This window comes from Amphibalanus amphitrite, unplaced genomic scaffold (genome assembly GCF_019059575.1).
Source record: "Amphibalanus amphitrite isolate SeventyFive unplaced genomic scaffold, NRLGWU_Aamphi_draft 000537F_arrow, whole genome shotgun sequence".
Classification (NCBI taxonomy): domain Eukaryota; kingdom Metazoa; phylum Arthropoda; class Thecostraca; order Balanomorpha; family Balanidae; genus Amphibalanus; species Amphibalanus amphitrite.
In genome coordinates, this window is record NW_024882031.1 from 420,950 (window position 1) to 434,221 (window position 13,272).

The 13,272-nt window shown below is 51.5% G+C and overlaps 1 protein-coding gene across 1 annotated transcript in view; it reads right to left on the reverse strand.

Moving 5' to 3' along the window:
* LOC122393482 (sodium- and chloride-dependent GABA transporter ine-like) overlaps nt 1–12,033 on the reverse strand; it is a 44,930-nt gene extending 32,897 nt beyond the window's left edge. The window contains exon 1 of the mRNA XM_043389507.1: nt 11,661–12,033. Within this exon, the coding sequence (XP_043245442.1) occupies nt 11,661–11,995 (335 nt within the window). The 5' untranslated portion in view covers nt 11,996–12,033. The remainder of the gene's footprint in view (nt 1–11,660) is intronic.
* Between the last annotated feature and the right edge of the window lie 1,239 nt (nt 12,034–13,272).

Genomic DNA, 13,272 nt, shown 5'->3' on the forward strand with positions numbered 1-13,272 from the left:
AAAACGGGTAAAATTACAATTTTTGTCAATATGGTTTCATGAAAAGCTTTTGAACTAAAAAAAGGTAGAGAATTTTCGTTTGCACGATCGTTCTTCTCTCATTTTTACCTCGAAATGTCAAGGTCAGAACTTGACCTCACATTAAGGTCATTTCGTGACCAAGATAGATCATGTCGCATATCAGTCGATGCGTTTCGATGAGGTACCTCAAAACAATGATACAATCCACTGTGCATGCAAAAGCCCTGTAGGGCCGGATTTCGGGCCAGGCTCCGGGCCTGCGGGCTCCAACTTGACATCTCTAAACAGGACTTTAGGGAAGGGCAGGACACAGAGTCTGAGCCCTAAGGACAGGGCAGGCACAGGCCATGAAGCTAAGATAAGACGGATATAAAATGACGATAATAACTCAAGTTTATGTATTGTACAAGACAAAGCTTTCGATACATAAAGTATCTTGATCACTGTCAATGAGATGTAGAATATTTGAAAATTCACAAATAACAAAAACCGACGCAAGTCGTTGCATTTCTTTCTTCCTAACATTGCCTTTGGGACGTAGCCCTCGCGAAATTTGGACCACTGCGTCCCACACTGAAATGCCAATTTGATAAGACGGATACTTGAGGGCTGGGTAGGATGCAGGGTCCGAGGGCAAGGCAAGGCGCGGGTCTGAGGCTATCATTACACAAGGCCGGAGAGTAGTGCAAGACACAGGGCCTTAGAACACCTGATGATCAACACACCTGATGGCAGGGCAACACGCAGGATCTTAGAGCAGGGCAAGAAATAGTACCTAAAGGTAGAGCAAGACATAAGACACAGGTATGGCACAAGGCCCGAAACACCGCCCACGTCTTGTCATACCTTCGGGCCCCGAAGGTATGACAAGACGTGGGCGGTGTTTCACGGACGCTGCTATCAAATTGCGCGAGCTGACGTCATACTTGTGGTAGTGTTTGAGCAATGGGCCTGTTGATGTCTCCATGGAAACCCAATTTGACACGTGTAATAGCAGCGTGCTGCTATCACCGGTGAAACAGGGCCGGGGTATGGGGCCTGAGGGCAGGGCAAGGCTCAGGGCATGAAGGCAGAACAAAGCACGGGTTCTGAGGACAGGTAAGGGCACGGGGCATGAGGACGGGAAACGGCACGGGACCTGAGGGCGGGGGACACCACAGGGCCTGATGACAGGGCAGGGCACACCGCCTGAGAGCGGGCATGGGACACGAGACCTTAGGGCAATGCAGAATACAGGGCTTGAGGGCAGAGTAGGACACAGGGTCTGATGGCATGGGACGGCACAAGGCCTGACGACAGGGCAGAGCACAGCAACTTAGGGCGAGGCAGGGCACGGGCCTGAGGGCGATACAACGCATAAGGCTTAATGGCAGAATAGGGCACAGGGTCTAAGGGCAGGGCAATGCACATGAGGCCTGGAAGCAGAACATGACAGGACAGGGCCTGAGGCAGGGCAAGGCATTAGGCTCGAGGATGGGCGCGGGGCCGGGGCATGAGGACATGGGAAGGCACAAGGCCTGATGGCAGGGCAGGGCACAGTACCTGAAGACAAGGCAGCGGCACGGGGTCTGATGGCAGGACGTGTCACAAGGCTTGAGGGCAGAGAAGGGCAGGGGCCCCAAACTAGGGTAGGGCAGGGCACGGGGCCAAAAGACGGGAAGGCAGCGCATCAAATTTCCAGGCAGAATATATAAAGTATCGTGTTTGAGGGCAGGGCAGAGCGGGGCACAGGGCCTGAAGAAAGGGCAAGGCAAGGTACAAGACCTAAGGACAGGTCACTGGGCAGGGCACATATCTTAGGGGTGTAGTAGGGAAGAACATAATAAGGCGTATGACCAAGGGTAGGGCAGGGCACAAGGACTGGAGAGGGCATGTATGTGCTTAGGTTGTACATAGTAAATCAGGGCACAAAGCAATCGGAAAGCCAACATCTTTAACACAGTAAAAGACCGAGGCGAGGCATGTTACTTATTTTGCTCGCACTTTTCGGCTGAAACCGTGGCATTTCAGTGTGGGACGCAGTGGTCCAAATTTCGCGAGGGCTACGTCCCAAAGGCAGGGGGCTGCGTCCCAAAATGGGACGCAGTCAGTATGTTAAAATATGCCCTGACCTTGCGTGCAACCCCGCTTGTTGTCACGAACGCCTGCAGCTGGTAAACGTGCTGGTAAGCTTGCGTGGTAAGCGGCTTCAGATGGCTATGAGGATGTGCCTCATAGCTATCCTCGTCGCATGTTACAACCTAGGAGTCTGTGGCTGCTTTCAGAAGGAGTCCCCCCCCCGCATCCGGGAGCCGGCGTCCATTTTGTGTTGCGTCGCCATTACTGTGTGTGTCTGCCCAACTGCTCTTTGGCTTGATTGAAGGTGAGGCATCTTGTATCATTTGCTGTGTGCTCAACAAAAAGGTTGTCCATTTGTAAACAAAAGTTATTATGTTGTTGAGCTTCTTCAGTGGCGCAGCCAGGGGGGGTGAAAGGGGTGAGATCTCACCCCCGTCTCTAATCCTAGGGGCCCACCGTCGATTCGAAAGTTGTAACGTTATGCAGCCTGACAATTTTTTATCATAATGTCAAGGTCCGTCATAGGACTGAAAAACAGTTTTCAGGCCTGATAGCCCCCCCCCCCTTTAGGATTTATAGTCCCATTTTATGATTAAAGAGGGTACATCCAAGACCCGATTGAACTAATCTAAGGCCTAGGGGGGCCCCGTTCCATGGCATGAGAGGGTCATTTCAGGCCTGAGAGGGCCCATTTCAGGTCTGTGAGGGCCCATTTCAGGCCTGAAGGGGCCCAGTTGAAGCTTGAGAGGGCCCATTTCAGGCCCTAGAGAACCTGTTTGAGGTCTTAGATGGGCCCATTGCAGGCCTGAGAGGGCCCATTTGATGCCTGTGAGGGCCCATTTCAGGCCTGAAGGGGTCCATTTCGGGCCCTAGAGGGCATGTTTGAGGCCTGATAGGGCCCATTTCAGGCCTGAGAGGGGCCCATTTCAGGCCTGAGAGGGGCCATTTCAGGCCTGAGTGGGCCATTTCAAGCTTGAGAGGGCCCATTTCATGCCCTAGAGGGCCTGTTTGGGGCTAGAGAGGGCCCATTCGAGGCCAGAGAGGGCCCGTTTGAGGGCTGAGAGGGGCCCATTTCAGGCACCATTTCAGACCTGAGAGGGCCCAGTTACGGTATGAGGGGGCCCTTTTCGACATTTCCGGGCTGAGGGGGCCCATTTCAGTTCTGAGATGGTCCATTTTTCAGGTCTGAGAGGGCTAATGTCAGGCCTGAGAGGGCCCATTTCAGGCCCTAGAGGACTTATTCGAGGCCTGAGAGGGGCCCATTTCAGGTCTGAGAGGGCTAATGTCAGGCCTGAGAGGGCCCATTTCAGGCCCTAGAGGGCCCATTTCAGGTCATAGAGGACCTATTTGAGGCCTGAGAGGGGCCCATTTCAGGCCCGAGAGGGCCCATTTGATGCTGTGAGGGCCCATTTTAGGCCTGAAGGGGTCCATTTCAGGCCCTAGAGGGCATGTTTGAGGCCTGATAGGGCCCATTTCAGGCCTGAGAGGGGCCCATTTCAGGCCTGAGGGGACCCATTTCAAGCTTGAGAGGGCCCATTTCATGCCCTAGAGGGCCTGTTTGAGGCTAGAGAGGGCCCGTTTGAGGCCAGAGAGGGCCCGTTTGAGGGCTGAGAAGGGCCCATTTAAGGCATAAGAGGCACCTTTTCAGACCTGAGAGGGCCCAGGTACGGTATGAGGGGGCCCTTTTTCGACATGATAGGGACCATTTCCGGGCTGAGGGGGCCCAGTTCAGGTCTGAGAGGGCCAATTTCAGGTCTGAGAGGGCTAATGTCAGGCCTGAGAGGGCCATTTCAGGCCCTAGAGGACCTAGTTGAGGCCTGAGAGGGCCCATTTCAGGTCTGAGAGGGCTAATGTCAGGCCTGAGAGGGCCCATTTCAGGCCCTAGAGGACCTATTTGAGGCCTGAGAGGGTCTACTTCAGGCCTGAGAAGGGCCCATTTCAGGTCTGAGAGGGCCCAGTTCAGGCCTGAGAAGACATCCCAGGAGTGAAAGGATCATCCTATGTGTGGGAGGGTCCGTACTCCGTGCCTGGCCTGGATCTGAGAGGGCCTACCCCAATCCTGATTGAGCCGATATCATGTTTGATATAGGTCAACTCACCACATGTATATTGATGGCCCAGTTCATGTCTAATGGGCTCATCTCAAGACTCAGAGATTTTATGCTTCAGGAAGCCTACTCCAAGCGTGAGGGGGCCCATAGAGGTTTTTGAGGCTCATGGAGGTCAGAAGCGGCGGAACACCTTCAATTAGGGGGGGGGGGGGGCACTGCCGTTTTTTGGTCCCATTCTTTCCAAACAACGCCCATAGGGCTAATGTTAAAATGTCAAAATCAAAGGGGGGCACGGTGCCCCGGTGCCCTCCCCGTTCCGCCGCCTATGATGGAGGTCCCGCAGTACGATATGTCAGCCTCTGAGAAAGCCATGCAGGGCCCTGCCAAGCCGACATCTGAAAATCTTCTCAGGCCTGTGCCTGCCTAACCGCCCGGCCCCATCCCGACGTCTAGGGGTTTGACGCCTAGGTATTTATCGGGACCCCACACAGGTCCATGATGGCTCCAAACTGACACCTGAGGCTCCTGCACCGGCTTTTGAGGAGCCCACCGACATCTGATAGCCACCACGCAGGCCTCAAAAGACCATGTCGATTGTCAATATCTAAACCCCGAAGGCTTGGAAGGCCTGTGGTCTATGCAGATTCTTGAGGGCTTTACGTTGGCTTGTAAATATCCCAAACTGGCTCTAGCCTAGCTCGACCGCGCCCCGCAGAGCAGGGCCCCAGGCTTTCGACTTTTACGCCCCTGAGGGGTGTTTGAATATTCCCTTCTAACCTGACTCCAGGGTCACGTAGCGACAAGTGCGGCGATAGGCGGCTTTGTAAAGAGTGTGGAAAATCATGGAGAAATTACTTCAGTCATATTGCAGTTCAGACCAAAGCACACGTCATCATGTTCATCGAAGGAAAAGTTTCGCCTATTTCGACACTCGAGGACATAAAAGCTATAGCGCGCTGAAAGTGGGTTCGATAGCTCTCTAACTCGTGCAATCAGCCATGGGGGGGGGGGGGCGTATCGGCCAAACCCGATCATAATTTAAGACGGCTAGAAAGACGAGAAAAGCAACGGATAGCTATAAGATGCTTCAGAATCGTAGAGGTCATTTTTCGATTAGGTCATCGCTGAGGTAATTGAAGATGAAATTATGATAAAATTATGATAAACACAAAGACAATATTACCACGAAAAAAAATCTTGTTTTTATATTTTTCACAAATAACCGTATAACTCGTGAACCAAAGAGCTAGAGCTTTGCGGAACAACTCATTCGATAGGCCTTTCAAAACGCTTTCGCTTTTAATATTTGACCTCAATGCCTCATGTCAATGGTTTGGCAACAGAGCAGAGGGTAAAACCGGCAAAACCATCTAAATAGTCGCATTTTACCAAAACACTTTTGCTAAGAATTTTTGCAAGGATTTTGGTGAGCAAAAACTATGAGACATTTACTTTGTCATCATTCTCTTGTTAATATGCATCGAATGAGCTACCTATAATTTCACATAAAAAGTTCAACTTCAAAATGTGACCGCAAATCAAGGTCATGCGGCTCATGCCCTTACTTGAGAAGTTCATGATGGTCATCGACCGATCCGTATGGATGATTAACACCTTCAAGACAATGTCATAACTCTACCTGTCATAACTGATGTTGAGCTTTTTTAAAAGCCTTTTGACCTAGCCCGACCCTTTGAGTGGCCGCTGGCCATCAATTGCACGCTGCCCATCAGATATGGGCAGAATGGTCGTGTTTCTGTAAATATGCTGTTGTTTTTTATGTACCTCTTGAGATCAAGAGATATTTGTCCTTTTCCCCGATTTGGCTGGTAATGATGACAATGATCTGACCTTTCGTTGTTGGTAAGGGGCCCCATTTGGTTGAGGGGGCCCACTTTGCTGGGGGGCCCATCGCGAACGTCTCTCACCCCCGTCGCCAGAGTTCTGGCTGCGCCACTGAGCTTCTTAGAAGATGTATAGTATCGCATAATGTTGCCCGTCGTTGGCAGAAGTGCGCCGGTATCGTCTATCCAAGTCAGAATAGCTATACACTGTAAAAAATATTGACTAGCCCCTCGTCAAATGATTCTCAACGCTAAATGTCGGGGGCACAGACTAGTTTTGCATCCTACTTTTGACACACGCTGCGAGCCCCTGGCTTGTTTTGTGTTCGTCAGATGACAGTTACCAGGTGTCGGTTAGTTTTTACCACGTCCCAAAAATAGCTGGAGCGTTTCTGCCTTGTTTTGGAAGCAGGTCCTCGTTAATGCTGTGTATGATAACAAAGTACCTAGTAACAATAATAACGAAAAACAATGTCAAAACGAGGGCGGCTTGTTTAGTGACGATGTTCAAAAGAAGCATCGTCTTGTTCCTACTTAACGAATGAAGCTCAAACTAGGTCAAAACTAGGAGCCCAACTAGGCCCTAATCAACCCATAGTCAGATGACCAGCAGATCCTACGCCGCCCAATCCAGTCATCGAATTTGCCAGCGAATTCGTTTGAAGACCATCATATTATTAAATATCGGTGGTCTTCAAACGAAATCCCTTACCAGTTTGATGACGAATTCATCCGGCCCATTCCAAAAACGCTCAAGATAAAATGAAAGTGTATTTCTGAAATAATGTGCTTTCTTGCAATGCACCTTTCGTATATCAAGCGAACCTTTCACTTCCAGCGCCCGTTTACAGTTATCAATCGAATCAGAAGCATGCACATACCTATCGATAGATCTGAACCTAAGAACACAGAAGACATTTTGTAGAGTACCTGTCTGAGCCTATGCAGTGGAGCCCGTGAGCCGCCCAAACCGCAGCTGCCTCATGAACTTGATGATAGGTCTGAACCTCAGATTGGCCAGAGCTTGGCCGTCAATAACCAGCTTATTTATATCCACAGTTGTAGTGACTTAGGGTTTGGAATTTGCCAAACCTAAGTTTTGATTACCAAGAGAAGTTTTGTACTTCTTGCACTTGCCTTTTCTTCATAACTTTGGCGGAAATCGTCGTAGTGAAACTTCAGTGTTCCGTTAGCTGTCGGTTCTTGAGAGAGTTGGCCAGGCCGGACACCGGGGGCGGCTCCACAACTTTCGAAAAATTAAACCTAAGTCCTATTGCACTGCATGGAGAGCAATTCATTTAAAATCGCTCTTGTCCCCCCCCCTCGACAACTTTGCAAACGTCTCTGCGCGATTTGGTTGAGAATAATGGCTTATGGCAAGTTATTGAATCAGAACGTCGATCACTGCAGGTCATATATCGGCAAGCAATTCTTCATAACTAGACACTGCACAAATGGAAACGATACAGGTTTGCCCAGTGATAAACACTCGCACTTCACAGACTCGCGCACCCCCGACCGAACGCGGCACGGCACAGCGCAACTGGCGCCGGGAAGCCGGGAACGCATTAAGTGAAGGATTCACAGGTGCGCAACTTTACTGCGAACAATAAAAACCTACCGCAAACGATTAAAAAAAAGTTTTAGGGCAATCGGAAATACAAATGTATTGACTTATAGAAATAAAATTGTCATTCACCTTCCAAATAACCCAACAATTTATTTGCCGTAAAAAGTGTCTGGAAATGGAAAGTTGCAAACATGATTCAGCAAGTAGGGAAACGCAGCAGCTACCTGGCGAATAATCTCAGGCTGGTTTAGTGACGAGTGCATTGCTACGGCTTGTTCCTCACCCTTCACAGATTACTATGACAAAACTATACCCCTAGTATTTTGATCATCCTGAGGCTGGCTTTCACCTAATAATTTGATGAGGGTCTTCCTCGTTTCGGATTGAGGCGAAAACAAACGTCAAACAACCTTGATAGTTAATTCAGCACTTCAAAACAAAGGTACACCTAGGGTATCATTACAATACCGGATCATAACGATCTGAATAGTTCTCAGCCTGTAAGCTAACTAAGCGGTAACTAGTCAAGTGGTAGGTACCGGAAGCATTGACAACCTGGTGACTGTTTCCAGACCCTTGTTTTGACACATAGCTCGTCAATATTTTTTACAGTGTATGTTTGGGACGTAAGCTAGCTTGTGGCAGGAATTTATCACTTTATTCAACTTTAATTTAATCATTTTCCAGATTGGTATGCCTTATGATAATAATAATGTTAATATTCGTTTTTTTTCACCCATTACAGACTTCTCTGGTAAAGAATGGGGCCATGTATACATATGTCCTGGCCTACCTTCACCCCGCGACTGCCGCCGGTGCAGAGCTAATGAAAAATCACAAATGTTTGATGGTGGTTATTTAAGAAACCTGATTGCAAATTATTCAGTTAGTTGTTGTTGTTGTTGTTGTTATTGTTAAAGTTATAGTTATTGTCCTGGCGTTGTTATTGTTCTCGTTCTCGTTATCGTGCCCGAATAAATGTGCTGCAGCGCTACTCAGTCTGTTTACTTGCGGGTGGCGGTCGAGAGTCGGGGGCACTGGTTGACGGAATTCCGTCGACGGAATTCCGTCGACCCAGTGCCTTCGACCCCGAAGGCCAGTAGCGGTACTAGTTAACTAGTGCCACTACTGGCCTTGAGCTAGTACCACTACTAGCCTTGGGGGCTAATACAATTACTGGGTATGGATTAGTAGGCAGTGGCTAGTTACCTTACCAGGCAGGGGCTATTATGACACCTAGTAGACGCACTACCCACGCTATTTACGTGCGTGTTGTCAAACTAGGTGGAGCAGGGTGGTCGTATGCATACGAGGCACAGCCTTGTCGAACAAGCTTGTTGCTCGGCAACTAGCCTAAAATTAGCCAAATTTACACGCTCCTGCAATGTTATTTTTGCGCTGAGAATTCCTCTACGAGGGGCTTGTAAGTTTTTTTTACAGTGTGTATTAATACAAAATTCGTTTTCCTCACTTCAAACCACAAATGCGGGATGCCCCCAAGGGTCCGTGCTCGGCCCTCTACTAGCCCTTATTTACCTAGACGGACTCTCGACCAAGACTTCTAATGACACACTCTTTTTTGCAGACGACACTTCACTTTACGCTTCACACAACAATGACACTTTCGCCTTGACACAAACCTCGTTACAGCGCGACCTAGACAACATTCAGCAGTACGGCCATGATTGGATGATTACCTTTAATGCATCAAAAACGATACAACAAACATTCTCACTCAAAAACGCCCCAAGCATTCCCAAACTAGTTTTTGACGGTCAAACCATCCCCGTCCGCGAGCACCACAAACATCTTGGCATCTCCCTGTCTTCTGATCTCAAATTTAAAACACGCATAAACGAGATAATAAAGAAAGTAACCAAAGCTCTGGGTCCCCTCTATCCTATCGCAAAACACGTACCAAGAAACATTCTCCTCCAAATATACATAACCTACATACGGCCCTTTTTCGACTATTGCGACATATAGTATATGACGGACTGATAACTAGGAACGACGCTAACAGACTTGAACGACTTCAAAATCGCGCAGCCCGACTTATTACAGGAACAATGACAAGAACACCGACGAACAGACTGAGGGAGGAACTGGGCTGGACTTCCATGGAAAACAGGCGCAAAGTTCACAGACTTCTACTTTACCATCACCTAAAAACAGCTGATCCTCAAATACCACCATATGTTCTTTCAATTATTCCTGACACACGAGCATACCAGACAGGTAGAAATTTACGAAATTCCAGCACTCTCACACAATCCTTTAATAGAACTACTCTCTTCAGGAAGTCATTCATACCAAGCACAACCCGGCTCTGGAACGACCTTCCCCCCTCTGTCCACCATCCAAACCTCTTTTCCTTTAAACGACAAATTCACGAACATTTTGGCCCTCCACGACCGCCTGAGTACTTTACCTTCGGCTCCAAGCGCGGCAATCTCCTGCACACCAGACTACGCGTCGGAGCATCTGAACTCAACGAACACCTCCATAAATTACTCCTTTCAGATTCACCCTCTTGTCCATGCGGCCATTCACTTGAAACTGCGGAACACTACATCCTTCATTGCACTACATACAATAATATTCGACAAACGCTTTTCGAGGAACTATCCACAATTCTCAATCTTGACTTTCGAACTTTGCCAACATCCAAACAACTTAAGATGCTACTTCATGGCGAGTTACTCAACCCGGGCAGCGGACGAGAGGTGGCAAGCTGTTTCCAGAAATACATAATTAATTCCCACAGATTTTGATCACCAAAACTCCCCTCGGGCGCGTGGGGCGGCGGCTCCCGGCGGCTGTTCCGGGGCGCTGTGGGCGGGTGTCCCTCCTCGTGCGGCGGTCGCTGATGTGCAATGAACGCGAGACATTAATGACTGATTGTGTGTGAATGTACGATGCGTATGATGGAGTGTAGTGTAACTGTTTGAAAATGCGATGTGTGTGTGTGTGTGTGTGTGTGTGTGTGTGTGTGTGTGTGAGCGCGCGTGTGTGAGTGCATGTATGCACGTGACGCTATAGTACACAACAATTACCTGATACGCCAAGAATTGTTACGTGTGCGCGTGCCAGTACAAGTGATTAAGAGTGTGTGTTTGTATGTATGTGTATAGTGTAAAGCATAGGTATGAGTCTGCACGTAAGCTTGTATGTTTGTGAATGAGTGTGCACGGAGAGAGGTGCCCCGAATTAAGCCTTGAGCTTCTGCACCAATCTCCGATTTACTCTTTTGTTCCAGTACTTTCTGTTCAATAAATATCATCATCATCATCATCACCGTCAAAAATCGCTGATCACAAATCACTCAAGTGATGTGTGATCGTATTGTCGAACTAAACGGTGATCCCGATCAAACAAGTTTGGCGTATCAGATCAGACTATAGTCATCTTTGAACAATCTGAGACAATTAATGTCTCATTATGACTAGCAGTAGGGCCTTATGACGCCGATACGTCAGGCCCCTCATAAATTGTCATAAACTGCCTTCCCTTGAGACTTCGGGCCTTTGCAGACTCGAGAGAAATATCCGAAGGGCGCCGTTTTGGAGTTATTATAATCATAAAGCCGTTAAACGGTAAGCGTTAGCTGCGGTAAATCCCTGCTCATGTGTAAGTGATGTACCAATTCCGCAGCGTCTCCGCGGCGGCTTATATCGTATGTTTATACACTATCGGGTGGCTTTGGTAACTAGGTACGGTCGTCCGATTTCGTGTCTTTTCCAGTTAGCAACAGCCAACTGATGTTCAAAAATTCACAGGGAGCACATTTGGTAAACTTGGTTCCGTATTCAAGCTCTAAACAAGTGCATACCAATGTTCGGCTAACGGCTGTTGCACTTTAAATCCGTTCGTTCTTAGCCCTTAGGTTTGACAGACTATAGAAGGTCGTATGAATACACGTCACACAGCTTCCCTGTCACTCCTTTCCCATCACCGCTCATGACCGCAGGCAGTGCTGTCCAGTGTCCAGTGTCCGGCCTATCTATACGAATCTCTCGGTCCTGCCGGCGTCGGCCCGGCTGCCGTCACGTGACCGGCCGGGCCGGCGCGGCGGGCGCGTCACGTGATCTGGGCGGGGGCGGGGGGCGTGTTTACCTTGTGTACTTACGGACGGTGTGCAGGTCGGGCAGCTCCCAGTCGAGCAGGCGGCGCACCGTCAGCTGGCGGCCGTCCGAGTGGCCGTACGATATGGTGTGCGCCGGGTTGTAGTCGGCCGCCGCCAGCTGCCGGTACAGCGGGTGGCTGGGCTGGAGGCGCGGGTGCACCGAACTGGTGCCGGCCGCCAGCCGGCTCTGCACCGCCTGCTGGAGGCGCGCAGAGCCCGCCAGACCGGCGGCCAGCGTGGCCGAGTGGCCGGTGGCTAGCAGCGGCTGTCGCGGCACCGGCTGGTAGTACGCAGTGGGCGGCACACTGCCCACGCCCGGCTGCATGGTGGCGTAGTGCGCGGCCCGCACGCCCGGCAGGCCGGCCAGCACGCCCGCCGCCAGACCGGCCACGGCTGGTGCCCGGACGGGAGGCGGCGCCCCACTGCCGGCCGGCGCTCCCGGCGGCGGCAGGGTCTGCGAGCACCGGCAGCCCGGCGCCCCGGGGACACGAGGGACACCCAGTCCCGACACGGCCGGCGACACGACCGCCGTGCTCGCCGACCCTGTCGTGCCCGACGACCCGGCGCCGGCGGCCGGCGGGCCCGCGGCCGGCCCGTAGTCCCAGCCGTCAGTGTCCCCTGAGTCGGCCGCCGAGTCGAACGGAGTCACACCCGAGTCAACCGGCGCCGGCGCCGTGGCCGGGGCCGAGGCGGACGACACAAAAATGGCCGGAGGGTGGTGCCGAGGCGGCGGCGACGACGGTCCCTCGCCCTCGGCCAGCTTGGTCACGGTGAAGCGCCGGTTGGCGCGCGCCGACGGCGGCCGGCTCGTCGGAACTGACCACGCCGTCGGCACCTGAGCCCGATCATCCTCCACCTGTGAACTGTCAGAGTCGGCGCCGTCGGCTGCCGGTGCGCCCCCCGCGGCCGGCTCGGTGACATGATTGTCCGCCTCACCCGGGCCCTGCGCCCCCAGGAAGTCTGTGGCCGCCCCGGCAGAAGGGTCCGGCAGTCGGGGGTCCGCACCGTCCCCTCCCGGAGAACTATCGCCTGCTCGACACTCCGTCATCACCGCTTCACCAGACTGAGGCACTCACTTGACACTCGGCGCGCACACGCGACACCCTGCGGTCCATTCGACGACACACACACCCCAATGCCGCAGACCACCGACTCGAACTGGCCCTGCGACCGCCCCGCGCCAGCCGCAACGCCGCCGCAGAGTCTAGTGTCAGAGCTGCTCGGCAGATGGCAGCAGCGCTGATCTGTGACGTCAGTATGTCACCGCACCGCCCCTCCCCCTCCTCGAGTTGACCCGCCCCCCTCTCGGCCGTGATACTTGAGTCTCGAGCGGTCGGCGGCTCGTGTGATGTGCATGCGCACACCACATGGTGATCGGTTACCGGGGAGGGGGGGGGGGGGTTAGTGTGAGATGGGGGGGGGGGAAGCTGCCGATCAGTTGAAACGGTGAAAGCAGAGGTACTTCGATTCACCTTGACCCTCTGATGTGTGGGCGAAGTAAACAGTTTTTGTTCGCTGAAGCGATTGTGTCGTATGTACATTCGTAGTCAAATTCTGACGATTGCTCCTAAGGCTTCCCTGGCAAGCGAGGTGACATTCGAG